General features: G+C 43.4%; 2 protein-coding genes across 2 annotated transcripts; one reads left to right on the forward strand and one right to left on the reverse strand.

Moving 5' to 3' along the window:
• The first annotated feature begins 26 nt into the window (after positions 1-26).
• heatr5a (HEAT repeat containing 5a) lies at positions 27-23,353 on the forward strand. The gene is given in 42 exon segments (XM_026339546.1): positions 27-245; positions 1,959-2,161; positions 2,241-2,452; positions 2,758-2,866; positions 3,256-3,405; positions 3,526-3,697; positions 4,023-4,186; positions 4,266-4,515; positions 4,922-5,077; positions 5,400-5,650; positions 5,819-5,930; positions 6,374-6,526; positions 6,624-6,723; positions 7,140-7,249; positions 7,499-7,668; positions 7,850-8,013; positions 8,223-8,328; positions 8,562-8,752; positions 9,451-9,610; positions 9,772-9,961; positions 10,048-10,217; positions 10,920-11,064; positions 11,209-11,391; positions 11,536-11,769; positions 11,855-12,033; positions 12,333-12,401; positions 12,604-12,783; positions 12,948-13,182; positions 13,749-13,853; positions 13,939-14,073; positions 14,189-14,316; positions 14,968-15,115; positions 15,508-15,681; positions 15,953-16,054; positions 18,729-18,812; positions 18,931-19,101; positions 19,306-19,457; positions 19,869-19,976; positions 20,254-20,325; positions 20,327-20,357; positions 20,881-21,034; positions 21,184-23,353. Coding segments are annotated over 41 exon segments (6,165 nt in total). The 5' UTR covers positions 27-245; positions 1,959-2,035; the 3' UTR covers positions 21,344-23,353.
• On the reverse strand, positions 22,690-26,502 carry LOC113148072 (nuclear factor 7, brain-like). Its single transcript, XM_026339548.1, has 2 exons — positions 26,395-26,502; positions 22,690-26,289 (listed from the first exon to the last, which is right to left on the reverse strand). The coding sequence occupies exon 2, from the start codon at positions 26,270-26,272 to the stop codon at positions 24,863-24,865; it is 1,410 nt and encodes a 469-aa protein (XP_026195333.1). The 5' UTR covers positions 26,273-26,289; positions 26,395-26,502; the 3' UTR covers positions 22,690-24,862.
• Positions 26,503-27,580: the final 1,078 nt, after the last annotated feature.

The following is a 27,580-nucleotide window of genomic DNA, read 5'->3' on the forward strand; positions in this document are numbered from 1 at the left end:
GTTTTTACTGCTGGTTTTATTATCATTAGTGAAAACATTTATCTTCCAACAGCGTGTCACGGTGTAGTTTATTTTGAAAAACCGACCGGATGTGTTCCGTGTCCGTTACCTCACGGCTCAGTCGCAGCTCGGTTTGTTCAGAAACATTTACAGAACCAGAATAAACTGAAATAAACTCTTTTCTACTGGGTTTCTACGCGGACTCTTTCCTGTACCGACAAACGACTTTCAACCAAATCACACAGGTAAACTGTTTCGTTTTTATCCTCGTTCGTGTGTAAACTTTTTCCAGTTAGCAACCCGGGGTTAGCTACCCGATGCTAACAGGAAAGCTGTTATTTAGCTGCTGTTTGTTGGTTTAAACTGAAATTAAGAAGCTATTTTACGGGTTGAGATGTGTTTAAGGACACAACTCTGCTGTTAGCACAGTTTGGTTCAGGCTGCCCGCATTAGTGGTGCGTTTACGGGTCTTAAGGTCAGTTTAACACATGAGATGAAGGTGTCACTAGAGAATATTAAAACTGGAGCCTCGATCAGGATGTCAGGGTGAAATTTAATGTCACAGTCTGGTTTGTAGCTGCACATGTGTGTTTGCTGTCTTTTCTTCTCTATGGTTGGTTCTAATGAGAATAAAAAGCTTTTTCTATAATTTGACCGTTTTAACTTATGTTTTGTTAAAACTTTGTTTTTGTTTAGGATCTATATTTGGTCTATGTGGGTTTCAAATATTCATCCTGGAAGGTGAAGGAGGTTAATAAACAAGCTGACAGCCGTTAAAACACCTTCTCTAGTAAAAAGATGTGCAGATTCTTTATGTGACGTATTATGACATGTCAGATTTGTCTCTGCTGAGTTTAAAGTGCATTTAATTTGGCATTTCACAAACTAGACTACAACCAGGATCCTAAAGGATAAGCAACATTCCTGATCTTTATTTAATTAGTGTGACGATGCTCTATATTTAATCATTAAATTAGTATTTTTCCTGTTTATTTATTTTATTGTTTTATTGTCAGAATAAATGATTAAGATAACAGTTAGTTGAAGCCCCACATGTCACTTTAATGCTTAAACTAAATTAATCTGCCTATGTTTCATTTACAGATGAATCATTTAAATCATTTTTAAAGTTAAGATTACAAACACAGCTTCCATCTTCTAGAATGTGGCTTTTTTGTGTTATATCACAGTCACAGACTGAGACAGGTTTTTTATTATTGTGTGTTTTTCTTGTCCTTGTAGAATTCTATTCTTAGCTTGTTAGAAGTTGAAACCCTGCAGTGGGATGTTTAGATGAGAACGTGAAGATGTTTAAACCACTCTGCAGTAAAGTGTGACAGACGGTTATTTTTAGTCTCCCTGCGTGCCTGTGAACACTGTGTGTGTGTGTGCGTGTGTGTGTGTGCGTGTGTGTGTGTGCGTGTGTGTGTGTGTGTGTGTGCGTGTGTGTGTGTGTGTGTGTGTATGCTAATGGAGGACACTGAGTTGTACTGATGAATAATTTATGAGCTGCTCTCTGTGTGATTCTCTCAGAAATTCTTCCAGCGTCTCTTCTTCCCCTCCTCGTGTTCCGGTCCGATCCGCTCTGTTAGCTTTCACTGGGACACAAACACTGAGCAGTTGTGTCCAAAAACACTGGAGCTCAGAGCTTGTTTAGCAGCAGCCAGAACAGATTGGTTTGCTGTGAGGGTCTCAGTTTTCCCACAGAAAAAACAGTTTAACAGCTGAGCTGGACGACACAACGTAGACTATTGAATCTGTTCAGTCAGTGTTCAGTGTTCTTTTTATTTGACCCACATTTAAAAAGTTTTATTCATATTACATTTATTGTCTTAGTATTTGATGATGGTCACACTTGTTTTTTAAAATCACTGTTTATGTTTGTAAAATATGATCAGTCTACATCTCATCATCTACTTCTTATCACTTACTTCCGTCCCTCTCTTTTTGTCCAACAGGATTTTGGTGAATGGCAGAACAGGACAGGAGATTTCTTCCTCACTGAGAGGAGAAGAGAAGGGCGTCTGTTGGAGTGATGGAGCGAGCTCACAGTCTCCTGCTGAATGAGGAGGCCTGCAGTCAGCTGGGAGAACATCAGAGGTCTGAGTTTATCCTTGAATGGCTGACCCACCTGAAGAAGCTGCTCCCGGCCACAGACAGGGTGAGTTTCAGAAGGGTGAAGCTCAAACCGACGTCCGTTCAGACAAACTATAAATGTCTGAACGTTTCTTGTCATTCAGGCCCATATCAAACAGAATCAGCGTCGCCTGGTTGACCAGCTGTCAGGCGTTCTGATTGGCTCTCCTGGTCCACCGACCCGCTGGCTGCTGGCCCATTGTTTGGCCCTACTCTTCCGCCTGGGAGACCCCATTCCTTCCAGTCTAATGGTGGAAAGGTGTAGTGACATCATCCGCAGCAAAGACGACTCGCCATCAGGGCTCCCGACACGGCTGTAAGTCCTGCTGCGTTGAGGACGCATAGGAGAGATGAGAAAACAGAACTTTAACGTTAACAACACTTAAAATACTTATGAGCTTAAGGCCAGTTTGTGGCCCCTGAGTCTATGCGCCTGCTGGATAAAATGAAAAGAAAAAAGGAAGTAATGGGCACCAAAGTCTTAGGCTTTATTAATCCTCTGTTTTTATTACTTTAAACAGGAAAATGAAGGAGCTTCATGTTGGTTCAGATGGACTTCACAGATTTCCTTGAGGTGATCTATGATGATGCTATATTAATAATTCTATGAGTGTGTTTCAGGGCTGCTGTGGCGTGTCTGGGTGCTCTCTATGAGCAGCTTGGTCGGATGCTCGCTGGCTCCTTCAAAGACACGTTGGCCAACCTGCTGAAGGCCATGAAGAGCGCAGAGGTTTGTCTTCTCCTCTGTTTGTATGTTGAGCTGAATGCATTTAATTTCAGCAGGTAACTCTCAAACACCTGCACAGGCTGCTGTAGTTCAATCTGAGCAGACCTCAGACTCTGTGAATGTCTTCTGATTATTTCCCATTATTGCAGTAAGAATTTCCTAATTATCCTGTTTTATGAGCATGTGATGATATTTTAAGAGTTCTCCTTGTTTTTTTTCCCACTCACTTCCACTGTTTTAATATCACTGTTTCCACTGGGCTTACCTGTGATTTGTTTGTGTGACCACTATTTGAATTCCTTCAGGTTGACATCTGTGGAAAATGAATTTGAAATTGTGCTGCAGTTTAGTGAGTTACAGAGTTTTAATCATTTAAACTGTGGGTGTCTCAGTCTCAGGGTCGATATGAGATCATGTTGAGTGTGGAGAAGATCCTGAGAGGTTTGGGCGCTAGCGCTGTACCGTGTCACCGTGACATTTACAAGGCGGCGAGAGCGTGTCTGACAGACCGATCCATGGCTGTGCGCTGTGCAGCTGCCAAGGTAACAGGAGTCAGGATGTGGAGTGTCCTGACAGCTGCTGCTCACATTATTCATGTTGATTATTTTCCCATCCTGTCAGTGTGTGGGAAAGCTAACAGCTGCTGTGTCTGTCTCTGTCAGTGTTTGTTGGAGCTGCAGAGGGAGGCGGCATTCCTGTGGACCAGTGAGTTGGAGAACGTGGCCACTCTGTGCTTCAGGGCCTTCGAAGGATCCAACTACAACGTCAGAGTGTCTGTAGCCAAACTGCTGGGAACTCTGCTTGCTGCAGCTGTGGAGCCCCGACAGCCCGCCGGTACAATTAATCTCTGTGGAAAGAAACTTGTTTTCTGCCTTAAATGATGTCAGAGTTTCCATTTTATCTGTTTTCTGTGCAGAATGTCTTCCACGATGAGTGTCCACCATCTTTGTTTATATGGTTTAAACTGGATTTCCAGGTGTGTGTGTGTGTGTGTGTGTGTGTGTGTGTGTGTGTGTGTGTGTGTGTGTGTGTGTGTGTGTGTGTGTGTGTGTTAAGATGTGAACACACTGTGTTAGGCAGGGAGTTTTGACTGAGTGGTGTGTGGTGGTGAAACAATCATTGAGCTTCTCTCTCTTCGCTCTGTCATTTTTTTTCTCAGCAGCCCCCAAACAGGGTGGACGGGGTCCAAGCTCCCTGGAGGAGGTGATGGATTTGTTGTTGGGGGGGTTTTTGCGGGGTGGGGCAGGTTTCCTTCGAGCCAGTGGAGACATGCTGAAGGGAACGCGCTCTGTCAGCAAGGACGTCCGCATCGGAGTCACACAGGTGGGTGATGATTTATTCACCTGAGGAACAGATTAAAATGACCAGATCAAGATCTCAACCTTCTCTTCCTCCCCCTCAGGCCTATGTGGTATTCGTCTCCACCCTCGGAGGCTCCTGGCTGGAGGTGAACTTCCCGGCCTTCCTGTCCTTGCTAATGGAGCTGGCGTCCCACTGCAGAGCCACCCAGACACCAGGCGATGCCGTGGTGACCCGCCGCTGTGTGTCCTTCATCCTAAGGAGCACCCTGGGGTCTCTGCTGGGGGAGAAAGCCCAGACCAACGCGGCCAAACAGCTCTGCTTCGCTGTAGCCTCACAGAAACAAGCTATCGGTGAGAGAGGGCGGAAAGACTGACTTTCCTCTGTGTAAATCCACATCCCACAATTAGAAAACATACTGCACTGAGTACTAAAGTACTACTACATTTTCTATTTTGAATTACTGCTACAAGTACACATACATAGTCCTGGTGATTTCTTTTTGTGTGAATGTATTGTCTTCATGTTCAGTGCTGTGTAGCTTCAGTGTTATTGTTTGTGTGTACATGTGTTTTTATGGGGAATGTTCTTAGAACATCTAGTACAGCCCTCACAGCTTCAAAAGGACATTGTAGGGTTCAGAATGGGGAATGCTTTATGTCACAAAGTGTCCTCACAGCTATAGAGTGACGTGTGTGTGTGTGTGTGTGTGTGTGTGTGTGTGTGTGTGTGTGTGTGTGTGTGTGTGTGTGTGTCTAGATGCAGCTCTGGCTGATGGAAACGTGGAGAACAGAGTTTCGTCTGCAGACATTTCAGCCAGTCAGCACATCCTGACCTGCTGCCTGCTTGAACTGGGAGAACTCGTACAGGGACTGGGATCCACAGCTGCCCCCCTCCTCACTGACAGCAGCACAGGTGTGAAACACACATGACTGTATGTTACTGGAACAAAAACTGATTTAGTGTTTTTATGTGATTTTGTAAGTACTTCACATGTTCAGGCAGTTTGGGAATAAATGTAGTGAAAGATCATTTCACTGCATCAGATGAGAAAACAAAGAAACAGACAGTAGAAGCTGATCATGGTAATCAGCAGATATTGAAACTCCTATTTTTTATATTTCCTATTTTTGACCTTGACAGTTAGTCTGTGCAGTATGTCTTCCTTCTGTCTGTCCTCTTGTAAAATCTGATTAAACCAGAGGACAGACTTGACTGTGTGTGTTTTTATTTCCAGCCTTCCTGGACACCATCATCGCCGTCCTTCTCCACCCAGCCCCTTCGGCCCAGTTGGCTGCTTCCTGGTGCCTGCGCTGCATTGCCATGGCGATGCCGTCTCATTGCTCCTTGCTGCTGGACCGCTGTGCCGAGCGGCTGGTGGCGCTGAAGTCTTCACCTGAAGCCGTGGCAGGGTACGGAGCCGCTGTCACAGCCCTGGTGGCTGCAGTGCAGCATTGCAGCCTGGGAATACCACACACAAAGGGCCAGGTGAGTAGGGGACACCAAGAGTATGTAACACAATTGGTTCCAGTGTTAAATATATAAATAGTAGATACTTTTACTAGAGACTAACTAGTCTCAGACTTTGGACCCCACTGTATATCATAATATATATGATGATATATATATAACATAAAGTGTCGTTTCTGTGTGTAGGAGGTGTTGGATCTGGCTGAAGACCTTCTCCGTTCAGCCTCTCAGAACAGTCGGATCTCTCTGCAGAGAACTCAGGCCGGCTGGCTGCTCATCTCCGCTCTCATTACTCTGGGTACACATAGCTACACTCTGGTGTATTTCGCCACAGGAATAGCTCAGTAACGATCCTTGTCGTGCATTATTTTTGCATTTGTGCAGTTTATGTCACAGATAAAACTCCACGTAACAACTGTTATGTTTCTTTCTACCTCCTTTGTAGTGGAATTCTATACAGTTACGTTTATGTCAGAGATGCTTTATGAGACTGATGGTGGACTGACGGTAGTCTGACGGTGGTGTGGACTGACGGTAGTGTGGACTGACGGTAGTCTGACGTTAGTCTGACGTTAGTCTGACGGTAATCTGACGGTAGTGTGGACTGACGGTAGTGTGGACTGACGGTAGTGTGGACTGACGGTAGTCTGACGGTAGTCTGACGGTAGTCTGATGGTGGACTGACAGTAGGACTTACGTGAATAACAGTGATTAAGTGGTTTTACATTTGTCTGCGATCAGGTCCAGCAGTTGTGGAGCACCACCTCTCCCGTCTTGTCCTCCTCTGGCGGTGCGTGTTCCCTGCTTCACTGAGAGAGCAGGAGTCAGAGCTGCGGCGAGGGGACTATTTTACGTGGCAGGTTACACTGGAGGGACGTGCTGGGGCGCTCAGTGGTGAGTTCACCTATCTCAAACATGCACTTTTCACAGAGCACTTGTTTGCTGGTGTTTAAGTTGATCTGAACTGAACTGTGTTTTTATGTCTGAACAGCGATGAAGAACCTCCTGCTGCACTGCAGGGAGCTCTTCACTGATGACATCACCAGCCGCCTGCTCACGCCATTGGCCTGTGCCGTAGCACTGCTCACCAAGTCAGTGCCTGATTGGTTATTATTATTACTATTATTATTATTGTGATTGTTCCACCAAAGATGTTTTCAAATGTAACTTTGTGTCCGTATATTAAAGATATTTTATTTCCAGTAATAAATTAGGCAATGTTTAGATTTATTTTTTCACTATTTTAACTGAAATAAATAGCTCATGATTAAAATAGCTGCAGATAACTTTTCTATTGGTCGTTTCATTGTTTAATCCAGATATGTCATAACAAGGCTGATTATACTGATATGCTGTTTTATCAATCTCGTTCCTTGTTTTATTCAATGTGTTTAGTTTCTCCTGGTTTACTTTTAATAATTGTAGGATTAAAAAAGCTAAAGACAGTATATTGCAGACGTTGTTCTTAATAAATGTTTGTTAAACCTGTATCAATGTATATCTGCAGGTTGCCGTCTCTTATCAGGTCGTACAGCAGCTCAGTTCGTGGCTGGTCGATTGTCTACAGGCTGAAAGTCTATGAGCTGCTCGCTCTGCTGCCTCCACACACCTACCAAGGTACCACACCTCCTTCTCTCTCTTCTTTATTCTTCAGTTATCAGCTGTTTTATATGGTACTTGATTGCTGTTTTGTTTCAGCAGGATGTTTATTTAACTGGCTCCATGAAATCGGTTGTTGCTTTCTTCCTTTTTCTTTTGTCTGTCTCTGTTTTTCTGCCTGTTCTTACTTTCTTCTCTCACATTACGATGTTTGTTCCAGCAGCATCGACTGAAATAATTAAGAGCTGTTGTCTCCTGCTCCTGCAGAGAGTTTTGGTTTGGTCATGAATCAGCTGGTCTCTGATCTGTCCGCTCAGGACAACCTTAACCAGCCGTGCTCAGAGCTCACCCTACTGCCTCCCCTCTGTCACTGTGACGACCTGCCACTGGTTGGCCCCGCCCTCCACGACACAGACCACAGATACATTGAGGAACAGGTGACTTTTGCTTTGGTCATGTAGCTCTAACATGTGACAGGATTTTAACTCGCACTGTACAATACAGGTCCCACTGTAATGTGGTATGGTGTGTGTGTGTGTGTGTGTGTGTGTGTGTGTGTGTGTGTGTGTGTGTGTGTGTGTGTGTGTGTGTGTGTGTGTGTGTGTGTGTGTGTGTCAGCTCCACGGCAGCAGTGTTGGTGGGGGCTCCCTGGACAACAACCCCTTCAGTCTGTGTGTTAGGAGTGGAGAAGTTCCCGCTCCTCTTCCTCCTCCTGTTGCTCTGACCTCTGCCGCTGTCCATCTTTTTGGAGCCGTTTTCCCCCACATCATCTCCGCTCAGAGGTAACTCTGGTTCAGATTTCATTAATTCAGGTTAACTAGTACTGGTTAACTGGTACAGTCTCACTAAGTCATAGATGTTGTTGATAAACAGTAGGTCAGTAGCAGTGCTGTACAGAAGACAACTCTGACTTCAAAATCCTTCTCCACTAGTCATGACTTCACAAGCTATAGAGACAGAAACTGTTTGTGTTAATGTCTCTCTACATTAGAGTGAAGATCCTGCAGCAGTTTGCAGAGATGGTGAACCAGTTGAAGGGTCAACGCCAGCAGACCGTCCAGACGCACGTCTGTGCTGCTCTCTGCAGCCTGCTCAAGGTGCTACATCACTCATACAGTTGAACAGTGAATATGTGTGTATTTTTAAGGTGCAGGACAAATATTTTGTTCTAATAAATCTGGTAAGCAGGTTTCCTTTTTATCACAATTTCTGAATGATGCATAAAATTGGCGTTCACCTATTATTTTTCTAAACTTAGAGCTGAAAACACAAACCTATTATTATCACCCTATAAAACTGTAATGGTTAAATAAATCTACCTTATCCACAGCACCAGGGCAGTACTCGAGGCTCTCTTGGGCCGGAGGACATACGTTCCCCAGCTTTGTCCCTCCTGTCGGGGGCGCTGGAGAGCGTCAGTCCTCTGCTGCGCTGCATGGCTGCAGAAGGTCTGGCCCGACTGGTTCAGGTGGTCGGAGACCCAGGCTTTACTGTCTCCGTGTCTTTGCTCTGCTTTGACAGGTGAGTGGACGTTACCCACAGTTTCATGAGTCGCTCACACCTTCACAGGACGGTATGATCTGGATTAACGACACATGAATCTCCACAGAACATGTGAATCGATAAATTCAAAGTGCCTTACACTGCTTTTTACGTTTGTATCTCTCTTAAAACAGCTGTTCCTAATGTTCAAGTGGACTTTCGTGTCATGTTTTTGTGTCAAATTTAATAGTTTTTAGTGGATCAAAAGACATTTCTTGCTTTATTTATAACCAGAAATATAAAAAAAGAGCTTTAAATGACTTGCAGGATCTAATATACCAATAATAATAACATACCATAGCAGAGACTGCAGATGTTTTCTGCTGCAGGTTTAAATTGTTATCATCTGAAGTTAGATGTTGTCTGTATTTGTCCCTTTCAAAGATAACACTTGATTCTGTCTGTCCAGAAAGTAAAAGTAAAAGAAGCGGACTTCCGTGTGAGATTAAGACATTGATCTACAGCAGATCTCAAAGTAGTGAATTTGCCCAAACTTTGGCACATTCCAGAATAACAGTATTTTCGTTTGTATTTTCCTGCTGTTGCTGCAAAAAAAGATCAATAGTTGTACTTTAAGTTGTGAAGACAAAAGTAAAAGTACCTCCATCATCCAGCAAACTACTACATCTACAGTAAGTGCTGCTGCTGCTGACAGTGTTGATCGTGACTGTATTCAGGCTGAAGACGGCTCGGGACGCTGCGTCTCGCAGCGGCTACGCCCTGGCTCTGGGGGCACTGTATCGCTACAGTGGAGGAATGGGCTCACCTCAACACCTGTCCACCTGCCTGGGAGTCCTGTTCACTCTGAGCCAGGACAGTACCTCACCTGAGGTCCAGGTACCCATGTTTGTTCTGGATATGCACACGTTTAGATAAATATACCGTGTTCCTTTTACCTGTTTTGAGAAAATATAGCTGTAACTTCATTGACATAAAACACATTTAGGACCAGACAAAATGTCTTGACCTTGATTTTCATGTGTCTCTCCTGGGTCTAGACCTGGTCTCTCCACAGTCTTTCTCTTGTGGTTGACCTGTCCAGCGGTCTGTATCGTGCCCACGGTGAGCCGTCTTTTGCTCTGGTTCTCCGACTGCTGCTGTCAGCTCCGCCCACCCACCCTGAGGTCCACTACAGCCTGGGACGCTGCCTGCACGCCCTCATCACCTGCCTGGGCCCCGACCTACAGAGTACAGCTCCCATCACACATGAGGACACAGAAACAATATCAGGAATCAGGAAGTCTCTAATTGAGCGTTTGTGTGTTGTGTGACAGGTGAAGGTGCAGCCGTGTCCAGTCTGCGCTCCAGCTGTCTGGTGGGATGCGGAGTGATGCAGGCTAGTCCTGACTGTCTGGTCCAGGCCAGAGCCATCTCCTGTCTGCAGCAGCTGCACATGTTCTCCCCTCCACACGTCAACCTGGCCAACCTTGTTCCTGCTCTCTGTGTGAGTACACCTAAGGCCCTGAAACATACTACCTGTCTGACTGTGAGAAACCAGTGTTATTTGTGTAGCTAGTGTGTGTTTTGACCCTGTGTTGTGTCTTACAGGAGATCTTGATGGATTATTCCATGTTGGTAGGTTCTTTCTCAGATGTAAAGCTTAATGTTTTTTTCAGCTTCTTCCTTCCTGTTGAACCATCAGCAGTTTTCTGTGGCTGTAGAGCTGTTGGTGATGAGTCATATCAACACAGTTTCTGTTGGTTATGAAGCTTTTTAACAGTTTTCTGTTGCACTAATTATTTCCTGATGTTATGTTATTAACTCACGTTTGTTGATGTTATTTTTCTGACTGTTTCACATTGTTTGCTCAATAACACCAACTCTGTTTGTGTTCTCTCCTCTCCTGTTTTAACATCCACATTTACTTAAGTAATTTGTTATTTGGTGTTTCCTCCAGAAGGGACGGGTTGATTTCAGTTAAGATTTAATACCAGGTTTTCTGGCTGCTTGATTTGAAGAACCCACTTCGGTTTCTTGGAAATATGTTATTATTTATATCTGTTATTTGTTGCTGAGTCTGGAGGAAACAAACACTGTGTAGCTGCATGCTCTGCTGATAAACCTTTATCCTTACTGTGTGTGTGTGTGTGTGTGTGTGTGTGTGTGTGTGTGTGTGTGTGTGTGTGTGTGTGTGTGTGTGTTATAGGCACACCTGTGCAGTTCTTACCTGTGTCTACGGCGGGCAGTGGTGGCGTGTCTGCGGCAGCTCGTCCAGCGGGAGGCACTGGAGGTTTCTGAACACGCTGTGACTTTGGTCAAAGAGCTGCCGAGACGAGACAACACGCAACTTGGTGAGAAACAAAGAGTCAGGTTGCGACGCTGGTCAGATCAGACACATTCTGAATTTAACTACAAGACAAAGCAATGTCATTCACAGTAGACCTGTAACCAGAACATTTAATGAATGAAAAATGAAACGGTCTGTCCCTGTGCAGATGTCACCATAAAGGAAGTGGGTCTGGAAGGAGCTTTGTTCACTCTGTTGGACCGGGAGTCCGATTCAGGTCTGAGGAAGGACATCCAGGAGACTCTGGTCCACATGATGATGTCCAGCGCCACCAGTGGGAAACTGGGACATTGGCTCAAACTCTGTAAGAATGTCCTGTCTGCAACCACAGGTGAGTTCAGTCAAGTAATACAAAGAGTTTACAATTAATTCTGAATGAATAAATCAGAACCACGGTGCAGGTCCATAAAAGTGAAACAGTAGTAAGTGGAGTTTCTATAGTTAGGAATTAACTTTTACACCCACTCTACCTCAGACTGCCGGGCTCCAGTTGAGGCGAGTCAGGAGGACGAGGACCTCAGCAGGGATGACGACTCTTCTGCTTTCAAAGCTCGGTCAGAGTCCTGTGGCCCGTTCACAGCCCTGCGCTGGGCTACACGTCGCTTCGCCATGGAGTGTGTGTGCAGGATCATAGCTCAGTGTGAGACCTCTGACGCGGCTCACTTTGACATGGCTCTGGCTCAGGAGCGACGCCTACAGGAGTCCACAGGTAAGACACCCCCCCCCCCCATGGACCTGGTTTAGTATGTGTTTGTGGACCCCACAGACATCTCACCTCACTTCTCTTCCCTCAGACTTCCTGGTCCTCCATCTTGGTGACCTGGTCCGCATGGCGTTCATGGCAGCTACAGATCACAGTGACCAGCTGAGACTGGCGGGTCTTCAGACCCTGTTGGTGATCATCAAACAGTTCTCATCCATTCCTGAGCCAGAATTCCCGGGTCATGTGATTCTGGAGCAGTACCAGGCTAACGTAAGTGCACTTACTGACTGAATTATACATGAACAAGGCCCTAAGAAAAAAAGATGGGGAATAGATGCTGTTAGAAAGCTGGGTTCTGATTGACTGGAAATGTTTATTTTCAAATAAATTTGCATCTTCATTTTGTTTTTAATTCTCAGAACTGCTCGTTCGTTTAAAAGCATCCATTTGGTTTAGTCTATAACGTGCGAAAGTAAAGTTTACAGGGAATGACTGGCATGAAATAAGTAATTAGTTTAGTGTGTGTGTGTGTGTGTGTGTGTGTGTGTGTGTGTGTGTGTGTGACACAGGTCGGAGCTGCTCTCAGACCAGCCTTCACTGCTGATGCTCCTCCTGATGTCACTGCCAAGGCCTGCCAGGTGACCAATCAATAATAGTTTTAATCATTTGACTGACCTGTTACTGTTGTTGTCCACATTGTGTCACACAGTCTACTCTCCAAGTAACCAAACAACACCTGGATCATAGTTAGATTCTGAATATCTGGTTAGTTGTTGCCATGCTGAAAATGACCAGAATAACATGACTACTGCGACCTTTGACCTCGTCCTCACTCTACAGGTATGCAGCGCCTGGATTGCCAGCGGCGTTGTCAGTGACCTCCGTGACCTGCGCCGCGTCCACCAGCTCCTGGCCTCGTCGTTGGTCAAAGTTCAGACAGGGAGGGACACGTACAGCCAGCTGTACAACGAGGCCACTGCTACCATGGAAACGCTGGCCGTCCTGAAGGCCTGGGCTGAGGTGGGTTTGAGTGTTTAATGTTTTTAGTTATATTTACATTTAGTTATTTGTGAGAAGGTTCTTTCTATGACAAAATAGCTCAGTCAGGAGAGGAAATGTTTTGTCAGATGCAAGTGCAGATGATTTTTGCTTATTAATGTTTAATCTGTGCCCCCGTCTTTCAGGTTTACATCATAGCCGTTCAGAGGAGCAGAGACAAGCAGAGCCCTGGTAGGTCAGCTGACCTGTCAGTCTCCTCTCTAACCAATGATATGTCAGAGTCTGAGTCAGGAGGGGCGGGCCTCCTGAAACTGGTCCAATCAGACCTGTCGACACTGAGCCGTCTGTGGTTGGCAGCGCTGCAGGATTACTCCCTGCTGACCCTCCCACAGGAATACACATCGCAGCTACCTGCCACAGGTGGGACACAGATGATTGGAGCCTAATCCCTATTGGTTCTGTTATTTTTGGGGGGTTTTACTTGTCCTTACTTATTTGTTATTGAACTGTTTGTTTATTAACTGTTGTTACAGTTTATAATTTTATGCATTTTAATAATGAAAAGCTTAATTAAATCAAATATTTTTAATCAGTAAGTTTGAACTATCCAGGTATAAGCTGCCTTTATTCTTCAAAAACTCCAATATGTGTGCATTATGAAAGTTTTACATAGTATAGAAAATGTTTTTCTCTGCTATAGAATCTGTCAGAAATCTGTCCCATCAGGCTATATTATGTTTGTTTTTGAAAAAGAATAAAAACGAAAATAACATGAATCAACATCCAGTAAAATGTCTCTCTCTTAAACCCCCCTGATTTAGGCTAAATCCAGCTCCTAATTCCAGTCAGGCCAGGGTGATAGCTGTAATCAAATAGGATCAAGATGAGAACACATCTCTTTTTTATTTTTATTTTTTTTTGTGCTTATGCATAAAAATGTCGTTTGTTGAAAATTGATGAGACTTTTGTTCGTCTTTGTCCTCCAGGAGGTTCTTTTTACACAGCAGAGACTGTGAACCAGGCCAGAGTTCATTACTCCTCCTCCTGGGCTCCCATCCTTCACGCGACATCCCTCTGGCTCCACAGCACAGGTCAGTCCTCTTCTCTTCATGCCCCTCCCTCTGCTCCTCAAGTATTTGCAGGTGTTAAAAAGTGTGCTGTCGTTGTGTGTTTCAGGTTTTGTAATATCGGACGACACACCTGCCAACCTGTCCAGACCGGCCACACCCACCTCCATGGGACAGAGCAGCTCTGTCAGTAGACACAAGAGCCCAGAAGATGTCAACAGTGACCGACTGCACCTCATACTGGGTAGGGAACTGGTTTTAGCCCAGCACTCGCCTAAAGATTAAAACATGTATTTATCGAGCTCACACTAAATAATCATTGTTTTGTATTGAGTTTGGTTGTGTGTTTATGTGTTCAGGGATCGGTGTGGAGTTTCTGTGTTCCCCGCACTCTGAAGACCAGATGGAGAACATCACTTCCTGTCTGAGAGCCCTGCAGGCCCTGCTGGATGTCTCCTGGCCCCGAGCTAAGATCGGGAATGACCAAGTGAGGCACATCTGCACCTGAATCCAGACCTGAATCCAAGACAGAATTTTGAATAGAATAGAATTTGCTTGAATTCATGCAAGAATCCAGACCAGGATGTAGGCCAGGATCCAGAGCGATATATATACACCAGATACAGATTCCAGGTCAGAACTGAATTCTGATGTCCAGAGTCTAGAACTGCATCTAGACCAGATACCAGCCAAAACCATGTCTGTTTTCCAGACCATAATTCAGGCCAGATTCTAGACTTAACAACCAAAAGATCAAGCGAGAATCAAGACCAGACAAGATTCCCAAGCCAGTCCCAAACCTAAACCAAGGCCAGAATTCAGACCACAGTCAAGGCTAGAACCCAAGCCAGATTTTAGACATAATCCTGAATTCACAGCTGACCCAGATCTGTATGTAGACCTACTCTATGTCTTACTCTGGACCGAAGAATTGAAAAGAGAGAACAACTGAAGGCCCCCATTTAGCCTAACCCTAGGCCCTTCAGACTGGACTGAGGTTTTCTTATTAATTAATGTAACAACATTAAAAATTGAATTAATACTGCGGATAAAGTAAATAAATACAGTTAAGTTGTGAAAGGATGAATTGGTAAGTTTTGCTGTTAGTTGCATGCAGACCGTGTTTGTGTCTTTTCAGGCTCTGAGTGTGGAGTTGCTGAGCGTCCTTCACAGACTGTTGGTGACCAGAGAGTCGGCGTCTGTTCATCTCGCTGTATTGGATTTACTGCAGCAGATTGTGATGGCAGCTCAAGAGCACGTCAGGGAGAAACGCCGCAGTGCAGAGGGTATATATATGTCAACCAGACCAGAATCCTAACCAGAATTCAGATCAGGATTCTGTTTAGGATACGCCACAATTAAAATTTAGACTTAAATTTAAGATCTAGAATCCAGAGCAGAGTAGAGACTAAATGCAAGACAGAATCCAGCCTAGAACAAAGCAGGGCAGGGCAGAGTTTAGACTCAGACGTGATACCAGACCAGAATCAAGGCTAGAATTCAGATCTGACGGTGGACTAAAATTCAGGCAGGAATCTAGACCAGACTTGGAACCACATCTAAAAATGTTTTTAAAATTCCATCGATCCATTAACTGTGACGGTCGCAGGGTGCTGGACCAATCCCGGCTGTCACTGTAATATAATGACCCACTTGTTTATAAAACTTTTTTCTCCAGTTGACGATGGAGCGGCGGAGAAGGAGACACTGCCAGAGTTCGGAGAGGGACGGGACACCGGCGGTTTGATTCCTGGACGCTCCCTGGTGTTTGGAGCACTGGAGCTCTGCCTTTGCGTACTGGTCCGGAAGCTTCCACAGCTCAGCCCCAAACTGGCTGGAACCAGTACAACAGGTACGAGAACGAGGAAAAGAAAAAAAGATTTAAATGAAAAACGTCTGTGACTTTGGAAAAAGGAAAATGGAGGAAACTGGGACAGGAGTACAGGACCAAAGAAGGGTGAGGAGTGGGTGAGGAGGAGGACAGGAGAACATTAAGACAGGTGTGGGAAGTGTGTTAGAGACTAGAGGAAGTGTGTGAAGAAAAAGAACTTCAGTCTGCACATACGATTGCAGAGTTGTGAAAACAACAGTAAGTGAGTAATTGTGTTTGTTTGTGTGTTTAGGTTCCGGAGGTTCAGTCCGGAGTCTGACTGACGGCGACTGTCGACTGGTGGCGTCGGCTCTGTGTGTCCTGTCTGAGCTGCCGTCTATCTGCTCCCCTGAAGGTGATGTCTCACTCTGAGCTTAAACATGAGTAATTAAGCAGAAAGAAGCAGATGTAGAGGTAGAAATACAGGTGTACTGCAGAAATACAGGTATACAACAGAAATACAGGTATACAACAGAAATACAGGTACACTGCAGAAATACAGGTATACAACAGAAATACAGGTACACTGCAGAAATACAGGTATACAACAGAAATACAGGTACACTGCAGAAATACAGGTACACTGCAGAATTACAGGTGTAAAACAGAAATACAGGTACACTGCAGAAATACAGGTACACTGCAGAAATACAGGTACACTGCAGAAATACAGGTATACTGCAGAAAAACAGGTACACTGCAGAAATACAGGTACACTGCAGAAATACAGGTACACTGCAGAAATACAGGTACACTGCAGAAATACAGGTACACTGCAGAAATACAGGCACACTGCAGAAATACAGGTGTACAACAGAAACACAGGTACACTGCAGAAACACAGGTATACTGCAGAAATACAGGTACACTGCAGAAATACAGGTACACTGCAGAAATACAGGTACACTGCAGAAATACAGGCACACTGCAGAAATACAGGTGTACAACAGAAACACAGGTACACTGCAGAAACACAGGTATACTGCAGAAATACAGGTACACTGCAGAAATACAGGTGTACAACAGAAACACAGGTACACTGCAGAAATACAGGCACACTGCAGAAATACAGGTACACTGCAGAAATACAGGCACACTGCAGAAATACAGGCACACTGCAGAAATACAGGTGTACAACAGAAACACAGGTACACTGCAGAAATACAGGTACACTGCAGAAATACAGGTGTACAACAGAAACACAGGTACACTGCAGAAATACAGGTACACTGCAGAAATACAGGTGTACAACAGAAATACAGGTACACTGCAGAAATACAGGTACACTGCAGAAATACAGGTACACTGCAGAAACACAGGTACACTGCAGAAATCGAGTATGCAACAGAAATACAGGTGTATAACAGAAATACAGGTACACTGCAGAATTACAGGTACACTGCAGAATTACAGGTGTATAACAGAAATACAGGTACACTGCAGAAACACAGGTATACTGCAGAAATCGAGTATGCAACAGAAATACAGGTGTATAACAGAAATACAGGTACACTGCAGAAATACAGGTACACTGCAGAAATACAGGTACACTGCAGAAATACGGTGGTGTGTAAAAGAGTTTGCCCCCTTACTGATTTTTTTTATGTTTGCACTTTAGTGTTTCTGATCATCAAACAAATTTAATTATTAGTCAAAAATAACACAAGTAAACAAACCATGCAGTTTTTAAATGAAGGTTTTTATTATTAAGGGTAAAAATAAATCAAAAACTACATTGCCCTGTGTGAAAAAGTGTTTGCCTCCCCATTAAAATATAACTTTACTCTGGTTCTTCACACCTGAGCTCAATTTCTCTAGCTGCACCCAGACCTGATTGCTGCCATACCTGTTTGCAATCAAGAAATCACTTAAATAGGACCTGCCTGACAAAGTGAAGTAGACCAAAAGATCCTCAAAAGCTGGACATCATGCCGAGATCCAAAGACATTCAAAAACAAATGAGAAAGAGAATAATTGAGATTTATCAGTCTGGAAAAGGTTATAAATAAATTTCTAAAGCTTTGGGCCATTATCTACAAATGGCAAAAACATAGAACATTGGAGAACCTTCCCAGGAGTGGCCGGCCAACCAAAATTACCCCAAGAGCGCAGCGACAACTCATCCAAGAGGTCACAAAGGACCCCACAACAACATCCAAAGAACTACAGGCCTCACCTGCTTCAATTAAGGTGAGTGTTTATGGCACCACCATAAGACAGAGAGTGGGCAAAAATGGTTTGCATGGCAGAGTTCCAAGACGAAAACCACTGCTGAGCAAAAAGAACATAAAGGCTCGTCTCAGTTTTGCCAGAAAATTTCTTGATGATCCTCAAGACTTTTGGGACAATTCTCTGTGGACTGATGAGACAAAAGTTGAACTTTTTGAAAGGTGTGTGTCCCATTATGTGTGGCGTAAAAGTGACACCGCATTTCAGAAAAAGAACATCATACCAACAGTGGAATATGGCGGTGGTAGTGTGATGGTCTGGGGCTGTTTTTGCTGTGTCAGGACCTGGGAGACTTGCTGTGATAAATGGAACCATGTATTCTGCTGTGTACCAAAATATCCTGCTGAGGGTGGCCCAACCAGTTATTAGGTTTAGGGGGCAAACACTTTTTCACACAGGGCAATGAAGTTTTTGATGTATTTTTACCCTTAATAATAAAAACCTTCAAATAAAAAAATGCGTGATGTGTTTACTTGTTATTTTTGACTAATAATTAAATTTGTTTGATGATCAGAAACATTAAAGTGTGACAAACATGCAAAAAAAAAAAAAAGAAATCAGTAAGGGGGCAAACTCTTTTTCACACCACCTTACAGGTGTACTCCAGAAATACAGGTGTCGTCCAGGTGAAGTTATCTGGAAGTTGAAGTAAATGGGGAAAGATTTACTCACAACTGAGCACTAAAAACAAACATTTTCCAACTCAAACTTTAGGCAGGCAGTCAATATTCCATGACATGAAAAATAAAACTAAATGTATTTTACTCTGATTGGTTGATTTGATGGTTGTCTGTCTTCAGGCAGTGTTTCCATCCTCCCCACTGTCCTCTACCTGCTACTGGGAGTCATCAGAGAGCTGGTCCTCCAGCCCAGCACACACACTGGTAACTCATTAGGCTGAAGTGTCTCTGTTCATAATGATCATGTTACAGATTTAAAGAGGCTAAATGCTAAAATGCTGCAAACTGTTCAATACTTGCTCCATAAATGTTTGGTCTCCAGGTGCTCCAGCAGCGGCTGGTGGAGTAGGTCTGGGTGCCGTGGTCCAGGCGGCTCTTCAGGCCCTGAAGTCCGTCCTGATGTCTCCGATGAGCCGACAGGAGAAAAGCAGAGGAGCCTGGAACCAGCTGCTGAGATCTGCTCTATACACGCTGCTGGGACTGTGGGACACTGGTACCGATATATACGCTGTTACATGGACAAGATCATTTTTATTAGTCATACATATTGTAGTTGTAGAGATTAAAGTTAAGTAAAGTTATAGAGATTAAAAAATGACTCCAGACTATGAACAGAAGGTAAAATCAGTTGAAGGACAAATAAACATGGATGAATTCAGTCTTTCCACTGTGTATATGGTCACATGTGGGTTTTCAGGAGACTCTGACTGTGTTGTGGATCAGATCAGCCTCCTCACAGCGGTAACTGTGTTCCTGCTTTCTGCTGGTCCGGAAGTCTGTACCACCGAGCCCGTGCACATGCTCTGTCTGCAGCGCTTCACCGCCAGCATGGACTCTAAAGACCCACTGGTCAGTTCCAGACACAAAGAGATTTATGATGATTTAGATCCACATCCTTGAGTAGTCAAGGACAAAAAGCTCACATAACATCAAACACTCACAGTTACACTCAACAATAAAGACAAAGACACGGCAAAACATGAAGATCCATACACCGACACTTTACTGGGTAAACAGGCACAACATTTAAATCTTTACTTTCTAAAATCAACCAAATGGGATAATAATGTTGCTATTTTAATAAATGGAAGATTTATTAAAATGAATTAAATAACTTTAAGAGATGTCCTTAAAGTTACTGGGACCTATAAAGTAAATTATCCACCATCAGAAAATCTAGAACAGGGATATTTCTACTTCAACACGAGAGCTTCTCTGGTTTTATTACGTGCTATGAATGATACAAATCCTCTGTTTCAGGTTGTGAGCCGATGTTTTCAGCTGTTGGCGTCGGTGTTTCAGGCTCAGCCCGCTGTGGCTGTTCCGTACATCCGGGCCCTCGGACCACCTCTGGTCCGGTTCCTCAAGGTACTGAACTAGAACTCAGAGCCACGCATGAGCCTACAGAACTGAACCAGTGTTTAATGTTTATTTATCCCACAGGACAGGAGCAGTAGTTCTCTTTTTGTTTTGTTTTGTCACATTTGAATCACAGAAATAAACTGCAAAAGTAAAATATGAGACGTGATGTGAAACTAAATGAAACACATTTTCTTTCTTTGGTGTTTCAGAGTGGGAATGACACGTAAAATATATATTTCTTTGGTGAAATACCGTATGCTTTCTTATTTATTTTCTTGATCAGAAGGTGGAGAGGAGTCGTCCTCGGAGTCCAGAGGAGTTGCTGGGAGTCCTGGACGGAATCCGAGCAATGGAGGGCTCTGGTCCAGGCTGCAGATGAGTCTCAGCGTGAGTAGAAGCAGGAGCAGAACACACACAGTAGAAGACAGTTAAACTACTGAAACAGTAAGTAGAGGAGGACATCAGGTGTCAGGGTGACAGAAGATCTGGTTTAAGATCTTCATGACATCAACTGTGAGTGAATAAAGTCCAGTACAGCGCAGTAGAGTTTAATCCAGAGATAAAATGTTTTTAACAGTAACATGTTTTCACCTTCTCACCGTTTTATTTATACATTTCCTATATTTATTTATTTGATCATACATCATTTCATTCTGCTTGTGCATAGCAGCAGCACTTTTCATGCCTTCATTTGTGCTTTAATGAAGTTCATTCATCAACAAAAAACTCAACCTAAACGAGAAATCTTCAAAGATCTGCTCCGTTCCACAGTTTGAACTGCCACTCGTTTGTGCTTTAATCACTTCCGAGTGCATCTGAGCAGATGCGAATGTATGGTGGATTCATTCTGTAACCACGTGTTCCTCTGTACTGTAACAGATTAGATTACCGGTCTGATTCTGACCTGCAGGTCCTCAGCTGATGGCCGTCTTCCTTCCTCTCCTCATCTCCTTTCTCCTGGATGAAAACGCCCTCAGCTCAGCGCCCACGGCGTCTCGATCGCTACACGAGGCAGCGCTCAAAGATCTGATGCGCCTTGGCCCCCAACACTCAGTCGTCTTCAGGTAAAACTTAAACACACTGTGTTTTCTGACAGTTTGTGAAAACCCTCCACCTCCCCTCGTTTGAACAAAAGAATAATTACTGTGACTAAACAGTGATGATATTTAAAATGTCGACCGCAGGTTGGAATCATTTTCATTTCTGGTTTCAGGTCTCTCGTTGCGTCTTCTCCTCACCTGAAGTGTCGTCTGGAAGCTGCCATCAGAGGAAACCAGGAGAGTCTGAACGCTAAAGCTAGCAGCGCTAACCCCTCCACCCGCAGCGCTGCTAAATCCTCCCCCAGCATCACACTCAAAACCAACTTCCTGTGAGACGATGCACCAAAGATAGATGTTTGGAAGTTACTGTCACCAACACGTTGTGCTGCATTCACTGTTTCAGTTGTATTTGTCAGGTACAGAACCACAGTCTGATGTCGATAGGACTCCTGTAGTGTGGCAGTGAGTCAGAAAAGGAACACTGCATGTCACAAAATCACATGTATTTTTAATTCTCATCATTCTAAGGAGCCAGAACCCGTGGTTTGATATGTTTTCACGTCAGCTGCTAATTTCTTTTACATTCCTGCAGAAGATATGTGAAATCATCAGTGTTTGACTCCTTCCAGACTGCAGTTTAGTTTCAGTTCATTTCAAGGAAAATCAGCAACAACAGTCCAGTGATTATTAGAAAATATCAATCAACATGTGATCAATAATATATCTGTTTAATTTCCCAACAGCAGAGATTCTGTGCTTTTCAGTTACTGATTGTTACTTGTTAATTATTTTTAGTGTTTTATTTTTATCATTTGAATGTTAAAATAAGAACGATTGGTGCACCTTTAGTTCACAGATGCATCGTGTGCTAGACCTCTAGTGACTTTCTTAAAAGTCTAAAGAAATGGGACTTCAGCCTGATTATTGCTCTAGACTTATATCTGAGTATACCCTCTGTAGCACATTGCTTAAGCTCCACCCTTCTGGAACTGCAGGTACAAATAAAGAAGCTCTCCTAGTAGACAGCGCTGTCTGATCAGGTCTGTCAACTTAAGGCTTTTATTTTGAAACCATTATCAAGGTTAAGCTTCTTGTGTGAACTCCACTGAGGGTAAAATAAGCTTAATGTTTTAGAATGATAACATTCAATGGAGGTCAGGGGTCAAAGGTCATCTCAGACCCTGAAATGAATGTTAATAACAGGATTTTATTTTTTTAGTGAAACTGACAAATCACATTAAGACAACCTGATTGTTATTAAAGCCCTTAAAGGGACAGTTTCCACGTCAGTCGTCAGCACTTTAGTTTAACAACACTACAACATTATTAAATCGGTGTCTCAACGGTTTGAGTCATCAAGAAATATCTAAATGTGAATGTTCATATCAGTGAGGAGAGGAAAAATATTTCTGGATTCTCTTTTAACGTCTGTCATCATGAAACATAAACACTAAAGAGTTATTGGTACTTAAATATGTGCACTCACCTGGCCGTCTGCTCTGACCTGCACAGGTGTGAACAGAATGAACGAGTTAACCTGGTGTTTTCTAACAGCAGCAAAAGAATAAAAGATGTTTTTTCTTCTAATTCAGCTTCAAGTTTTTTTCTCTAACTTGTGGTAATTCACTGAAAACAATCCAAAGTAAAACAGTAACAGGAGCTTTCACAGTGGAAGACGATTCTGAATTCTGTCTTTTTTATTTAGTTTGATTAAGTTTTGGGTAAAGACAGGATGTAAGTGACAGTGCATGAGTTACAGATGATTCATCAAATTTTAAACGCCCTGTGGGCAAAACAGTCAATTCAACCAGCAGTGATGGTTGGTGACAAACTCAGCGTTCACTGAAGTTAAGTCACAGCTACAGTGATCGCATTACACCAACAGCAAGAGCGGCTAATGAAACCAGCGAATATATGTCCAGACAGTATTTTATTTTGTCTATGAAAAACTGAACTGAATGTGCAGAATTATATTGGGTTCATTTTGTTGAGAAGAAACGTATATATTTTGGATCATAGAAACAATACGTACACAGTATATTCTATATATTTGGGTCACGCATGCAGTTTAAATTCAGTGACGTTTTCCTGTAAGAGGCAACGCTAGATTCCTCTTCCTGTTCTCCTTCCTGCATCTCTAACTGCGCTGTTCCACTGTTACAGAGACCTTCACTGGTAAAATCAGCAGTGGAACATCATCTGCTGTGTAAAATATGGAAACAGGGAAAGTGTGTGTGTGAAGGCGTGTATGTGTGTTATTGGAGTCTCTAAAGTGAAGTTCAACTCAAATTTATTGCTCAGATATAGTTTGTAAAAAAAAAAAAAAAAAAAAAAAATGGGGGCTAATAATTTCAAATCAAACTTGGTTAAGGTCATTTCCATGGAAAAGGTTGGGGTTTGTTGATTTGATCAAGGGGGGTTATTTATTTTGTCTTAAACTGTGCGTTATTGTCTTTGGGAATTTGTCTTGAATTCAGTACCAGTAGCTACTCCAGTAAGGAAATTCCTCTGTTTCATGTCCAGGACAAGCTACACGGCTCATCTCAGACCTAAGGTAAGACAGCTGGTCCTCATGGGGAACGACTGACACCATTCAAGGTTCTTCAAACTCAAGTACATGTGTTTTTGCATTTGCATCCACCACAGCTGAAGCTATGTACTGAACCTATCTACTCCTTCAGGAAACAACAAGCCTGAGAGACTTTCTGCTTGTTCAGCACCTGTGTCCACCAGCTGGCCTCAGGTTGCCACCACAACATTGAACTTTAGTTCAATGACACGTCTGGACCATCTCTAGATGTAGGGGATAAAACCAGCCATTCTCAGTGGAGCTACACTGCAGGTTTGGTTTTGCAAGATCTGTCAAGTTATCCTCCCTGCCATCAGATCCAACATAACACCTGGTGCCTTTGGCTGCAACCCGCTTACACTGCATCAAAGCCCATAGCGATGCCTGCAGGGGGTGGGTCTTCAGGGTGGCAGCCCCAGCCAGATGACATTAAGGCTGGTTAAGGGTGTTAATCCCTTATTTTCTAACGTTATGCCTTTTTGTTTTTTGTACCAACAGGACACGTATGTCTCAGCACGTACTGCAGTAAACTGCAGGTTGTGATCTAAAACTGTTCCAGAGTTAAACTGACGTCACTTGTTATGGGAAGTATTGATTTAATTCTGTCTATGAAAATCAGAGATTAGTTTACAGTGTACATGTACATTTAGTCATTTCACAAACTCTTTTATCCAAAGTCAGCTACAGGTGTTGGGGTTAGGATTATAATATATAAAATATATAAGAACTTTTTGTAGAGGATCTACAGACATAATCATCTCAGCTTCATTACAGCAGAAATACAGTTGTTTCAGATTTATGAATTGTTTACTTCCAAGATTTTATTTACTATATTTTATATATGAAATTAAAAATGAGTAGAAATGTTATACTTGTTCTTTTCCTTTAAGCTGTTCCTTTTCAGAGGTCATCACAGTGAATCATCTGCCTCCATTTAATCCTGTCCTCTCACACCAACTAACTTCATGTCCTCTCTCTCTACATCCATAAACCTCCTCTTTGGTCTCCTCTACATCTCCTGCCTGGCAGCTCCTCAGCATCAATTTACTGGTCTTTAAAACTCCACAAAGAGTCAAAATCAAACATGCATAAAAATTATAGAGCCAAACCGATCAAACCTAAGAACTGAAAATTGGTGGAATCATTTTAAACACATGAAGAAGTTGGCAATATAAAAAAAAAAGCAGTGAGAACAAAAAATAAACTAAACCTAAGAAATAACAAGACAACAGGAGGACAGATGCAGTTTAACAGGTTCAATTTAGAATAAGAAAGAAATACATTTAACCTTTTTTTTTCTTACTGCTCTGTTCCACTGTGACAAAGACCTTCACTGGTAAAATCTGCACTGGAAGTTCATCCAAAGTGTTAACATACGGAAACAGTCTCTCAGTAAAAGTCTGCCTGAAGGTGTGTATGAGTGTGTTAGTGTCAGGATCAGAGAACGACAGTTTTCCTTTGGTGCAGTCCAGATCCACTCTGATCCTTTGAAACCTCTTCTGGATTCTCAGAACTGTTGGTAGAGCTGGTGGTGAACATGCTGAGTATTTACCTCCGTAGAACCCTATTCGCCATAATCCAGATGATATGAATCCCTTCCTCTCCACAGACTCTGCTAACACCCCCAGTCCCCAGCGTGTACTACCTCTAACATCGACAACCCAGCTGTGAGTCCCTGAGTTAAACCCCTCAGAGCCCAGGAGGGACCAGTATTTATCAAGCCTCTCTGGGTTTTCAGGAAGCTGCTGTTTCTCTCCTCGTCTCACACTGGTCAGATCTTCAGACAGGATCAGTTCTGGATGAGCCGTGTTTGGATCCAGAACCACAGGAGTGTAGGAGACCACGTCCTTCATCTTGGTCCAGATGTTGAAGCTCAGGTTTCCCAGATGTTTGACCTGGTCTATCAGAGCTCCTGAAAGCAGCCTCGGATCATCCAGTCGAGGGCGCTGCTGGACTCTTTCCACTGCAGCCTTATGGTTGTTGAGGAATGAGACGTCTCCAGCTCTCAGCTCCTCCTCTGTGGCTCTGATGGTGTCTGAAAGAGCTGCTATGTCTCTGCTCAGAGCCTCCATCTTCTCCTTCATCCTCTGACTCTTGTGCTCCTCTTCCTCCCTCAGTGCAGCCATCCTGGCCTCCTCTTCCTCTTCTAGGAACTGGTGAAGCTTCTTGAACTGCTCCTTGATCTGCCTCTGTGTGTGTCGGGCCTGGACCTTAATGTGTTCTGCTGTTTGATCACACTGCACTTTCACTTCTCCAAGAACCTTTAACTTTTGTTTCATAAACTCCAGAGTTCTCTGAAGTTGCTTCTTGTGTTGTTGTGCAGCTTCATCGATGGGTCTGAATCTGTGGTTGGTGTGTTTTTCTGAATCTCTGCAGACGAGACAAACCGGCTGCTGATGGTCCAGACAGAAGAGTTTAAATTTCTCAAAGTGCAGAGTGCAGAGACCCTCTGAAGACGTCTGGTCTCTCTCCTGTAAGAACGCCTCACACACGTTCTGTAACACCAGACTAACAGATGGCTCCTTCCTTGAAGATCTTCGCCTACAAACTGGACACTCTTGTGTTTGTTTCTCTTTCCACCATCTCTTCAGACAGTCTCTACAGAAGCTGTGGCTACATGATAAAAGAACAGGAGCTTTAAAGACCTCCTGACAGATCGGACAGCAGAGATCTTCATCTGCACCTGAGGCCATTTAGTCTCTGAGTGAAGCTGGAAACAGACAGTACAGTCCAGTCAGTCACAGCTCCTCTCTCTGCTCTGATAACTTCACTGACATTTACTTTAACTAGGAGTCGTTTCTTTCGTCTAACTCACCTTCAGTATGTGAAGTGTCAGCAGGTTGAAGCAGCAGCGTTGGAGTTTTCCACTTCTCTCCTGAAACTGAATCTGCCTTGAGTGAGGAAGATGGTCAAACTCTGTCCTGTTTTATAGCAGATGGGTCAAATGAAGGGTGGAGTTTAAAATGCTGATGATGTCCTTTGTGATGTTGTAACGTCTGAGCTCTTTAGGTTGTAGGTTGAACTTTGGGGATCAGTCACATTACGTCGTACTGCAGCATATTGCTGCCACCATGACAAACATAAGAGAACCCTGCGGGTCAGGAGGTGTTATCTATGGCACTGAGAGCCTTCATTGAACCTTCTGTTTTATGTGTTGTGTTTAAATAATTCTTTTTACTTCCACATAGAACTGTGATAACAAACACAGCTGTTATGCACTGTTAAAAATGAACTACATACACTACGTAACACTGTTGACACTATCTACAGCCTTCTTTCCAGTTTTCCTCCACCCCCTTCTGGCTGTACCAGTCTCTTGCGTCAAGCTTGTAGCTGGTGGTTGTCCTGCTGTGGGTGCATGGTCTTGAAGAGCATTACAAATAAGAGCACTTCCTTCATGTTTCTGGCATACACTGGGTGCAGCTTGTTTTAATATTACTGGAATAGTAATGTATGCATAGTACATGTCTTGGTTAAAACAGTTTGATAGAGATTCGACACTATAGATCACAACATTTTGTTACACAGACTGGAACATGTCATTGGGATCAAAGGAACAGCACTAGAGTGGTTTAAATCGTATCTATCAGATAGATTTCAGTTTGTACACGTTAATGATGAGTCTTCCATGCACAGCAAAGTCAGCTATGGAGTTCCACAGGGATCTGTGCTTGGACCGATTCTTTTCACTTTATATATGTCACCTTTAGGCAATATTATTAGGAAACACTCTATAAATTTCCATTGTTATGCAGATGATACCCAGCTATAGTTATCTATAAAACCAGGAGAAACTAATCAATTAGTCAAACTTCAAGCTGCTTAAAAGACATAAAGGCCTGGATGTCCTCCAATTTCCTTCTCCTAAATCCGGACAAGACCGAGGTTATACTGTTTGGGCCTAAAAATCTCAGAGACACTATGTCTAAACACGTTCTCACCCTTGATGACTTAGTATTGGCCTCAAATAATACTGTAAGAAATCTTGGAGTCATCTTTGA

Source organism: Anabas testudineus, chromosome 22, assembly GCF_900324465.2.
Source record: "Anabas testudineus chromosome 22, fAnaTes1.2, whole genome shotgun sequence".
NCBI classification, from domain to species: Eukaryota; Metazoa; Chordata; class Actinopteri; order Anabantiformes; family Anabantidae; genus Anabas; species Anabas testudineus.

Coding starts and splice junctions, on each gene's coding strand:
- LOC113148072 (XM_026339548.1), bottom strand. CDS start 26,272: ATGGCCTCAGGTGCAGATGAAGATCTCTGCTGTCCGATCTGTCAGGAG.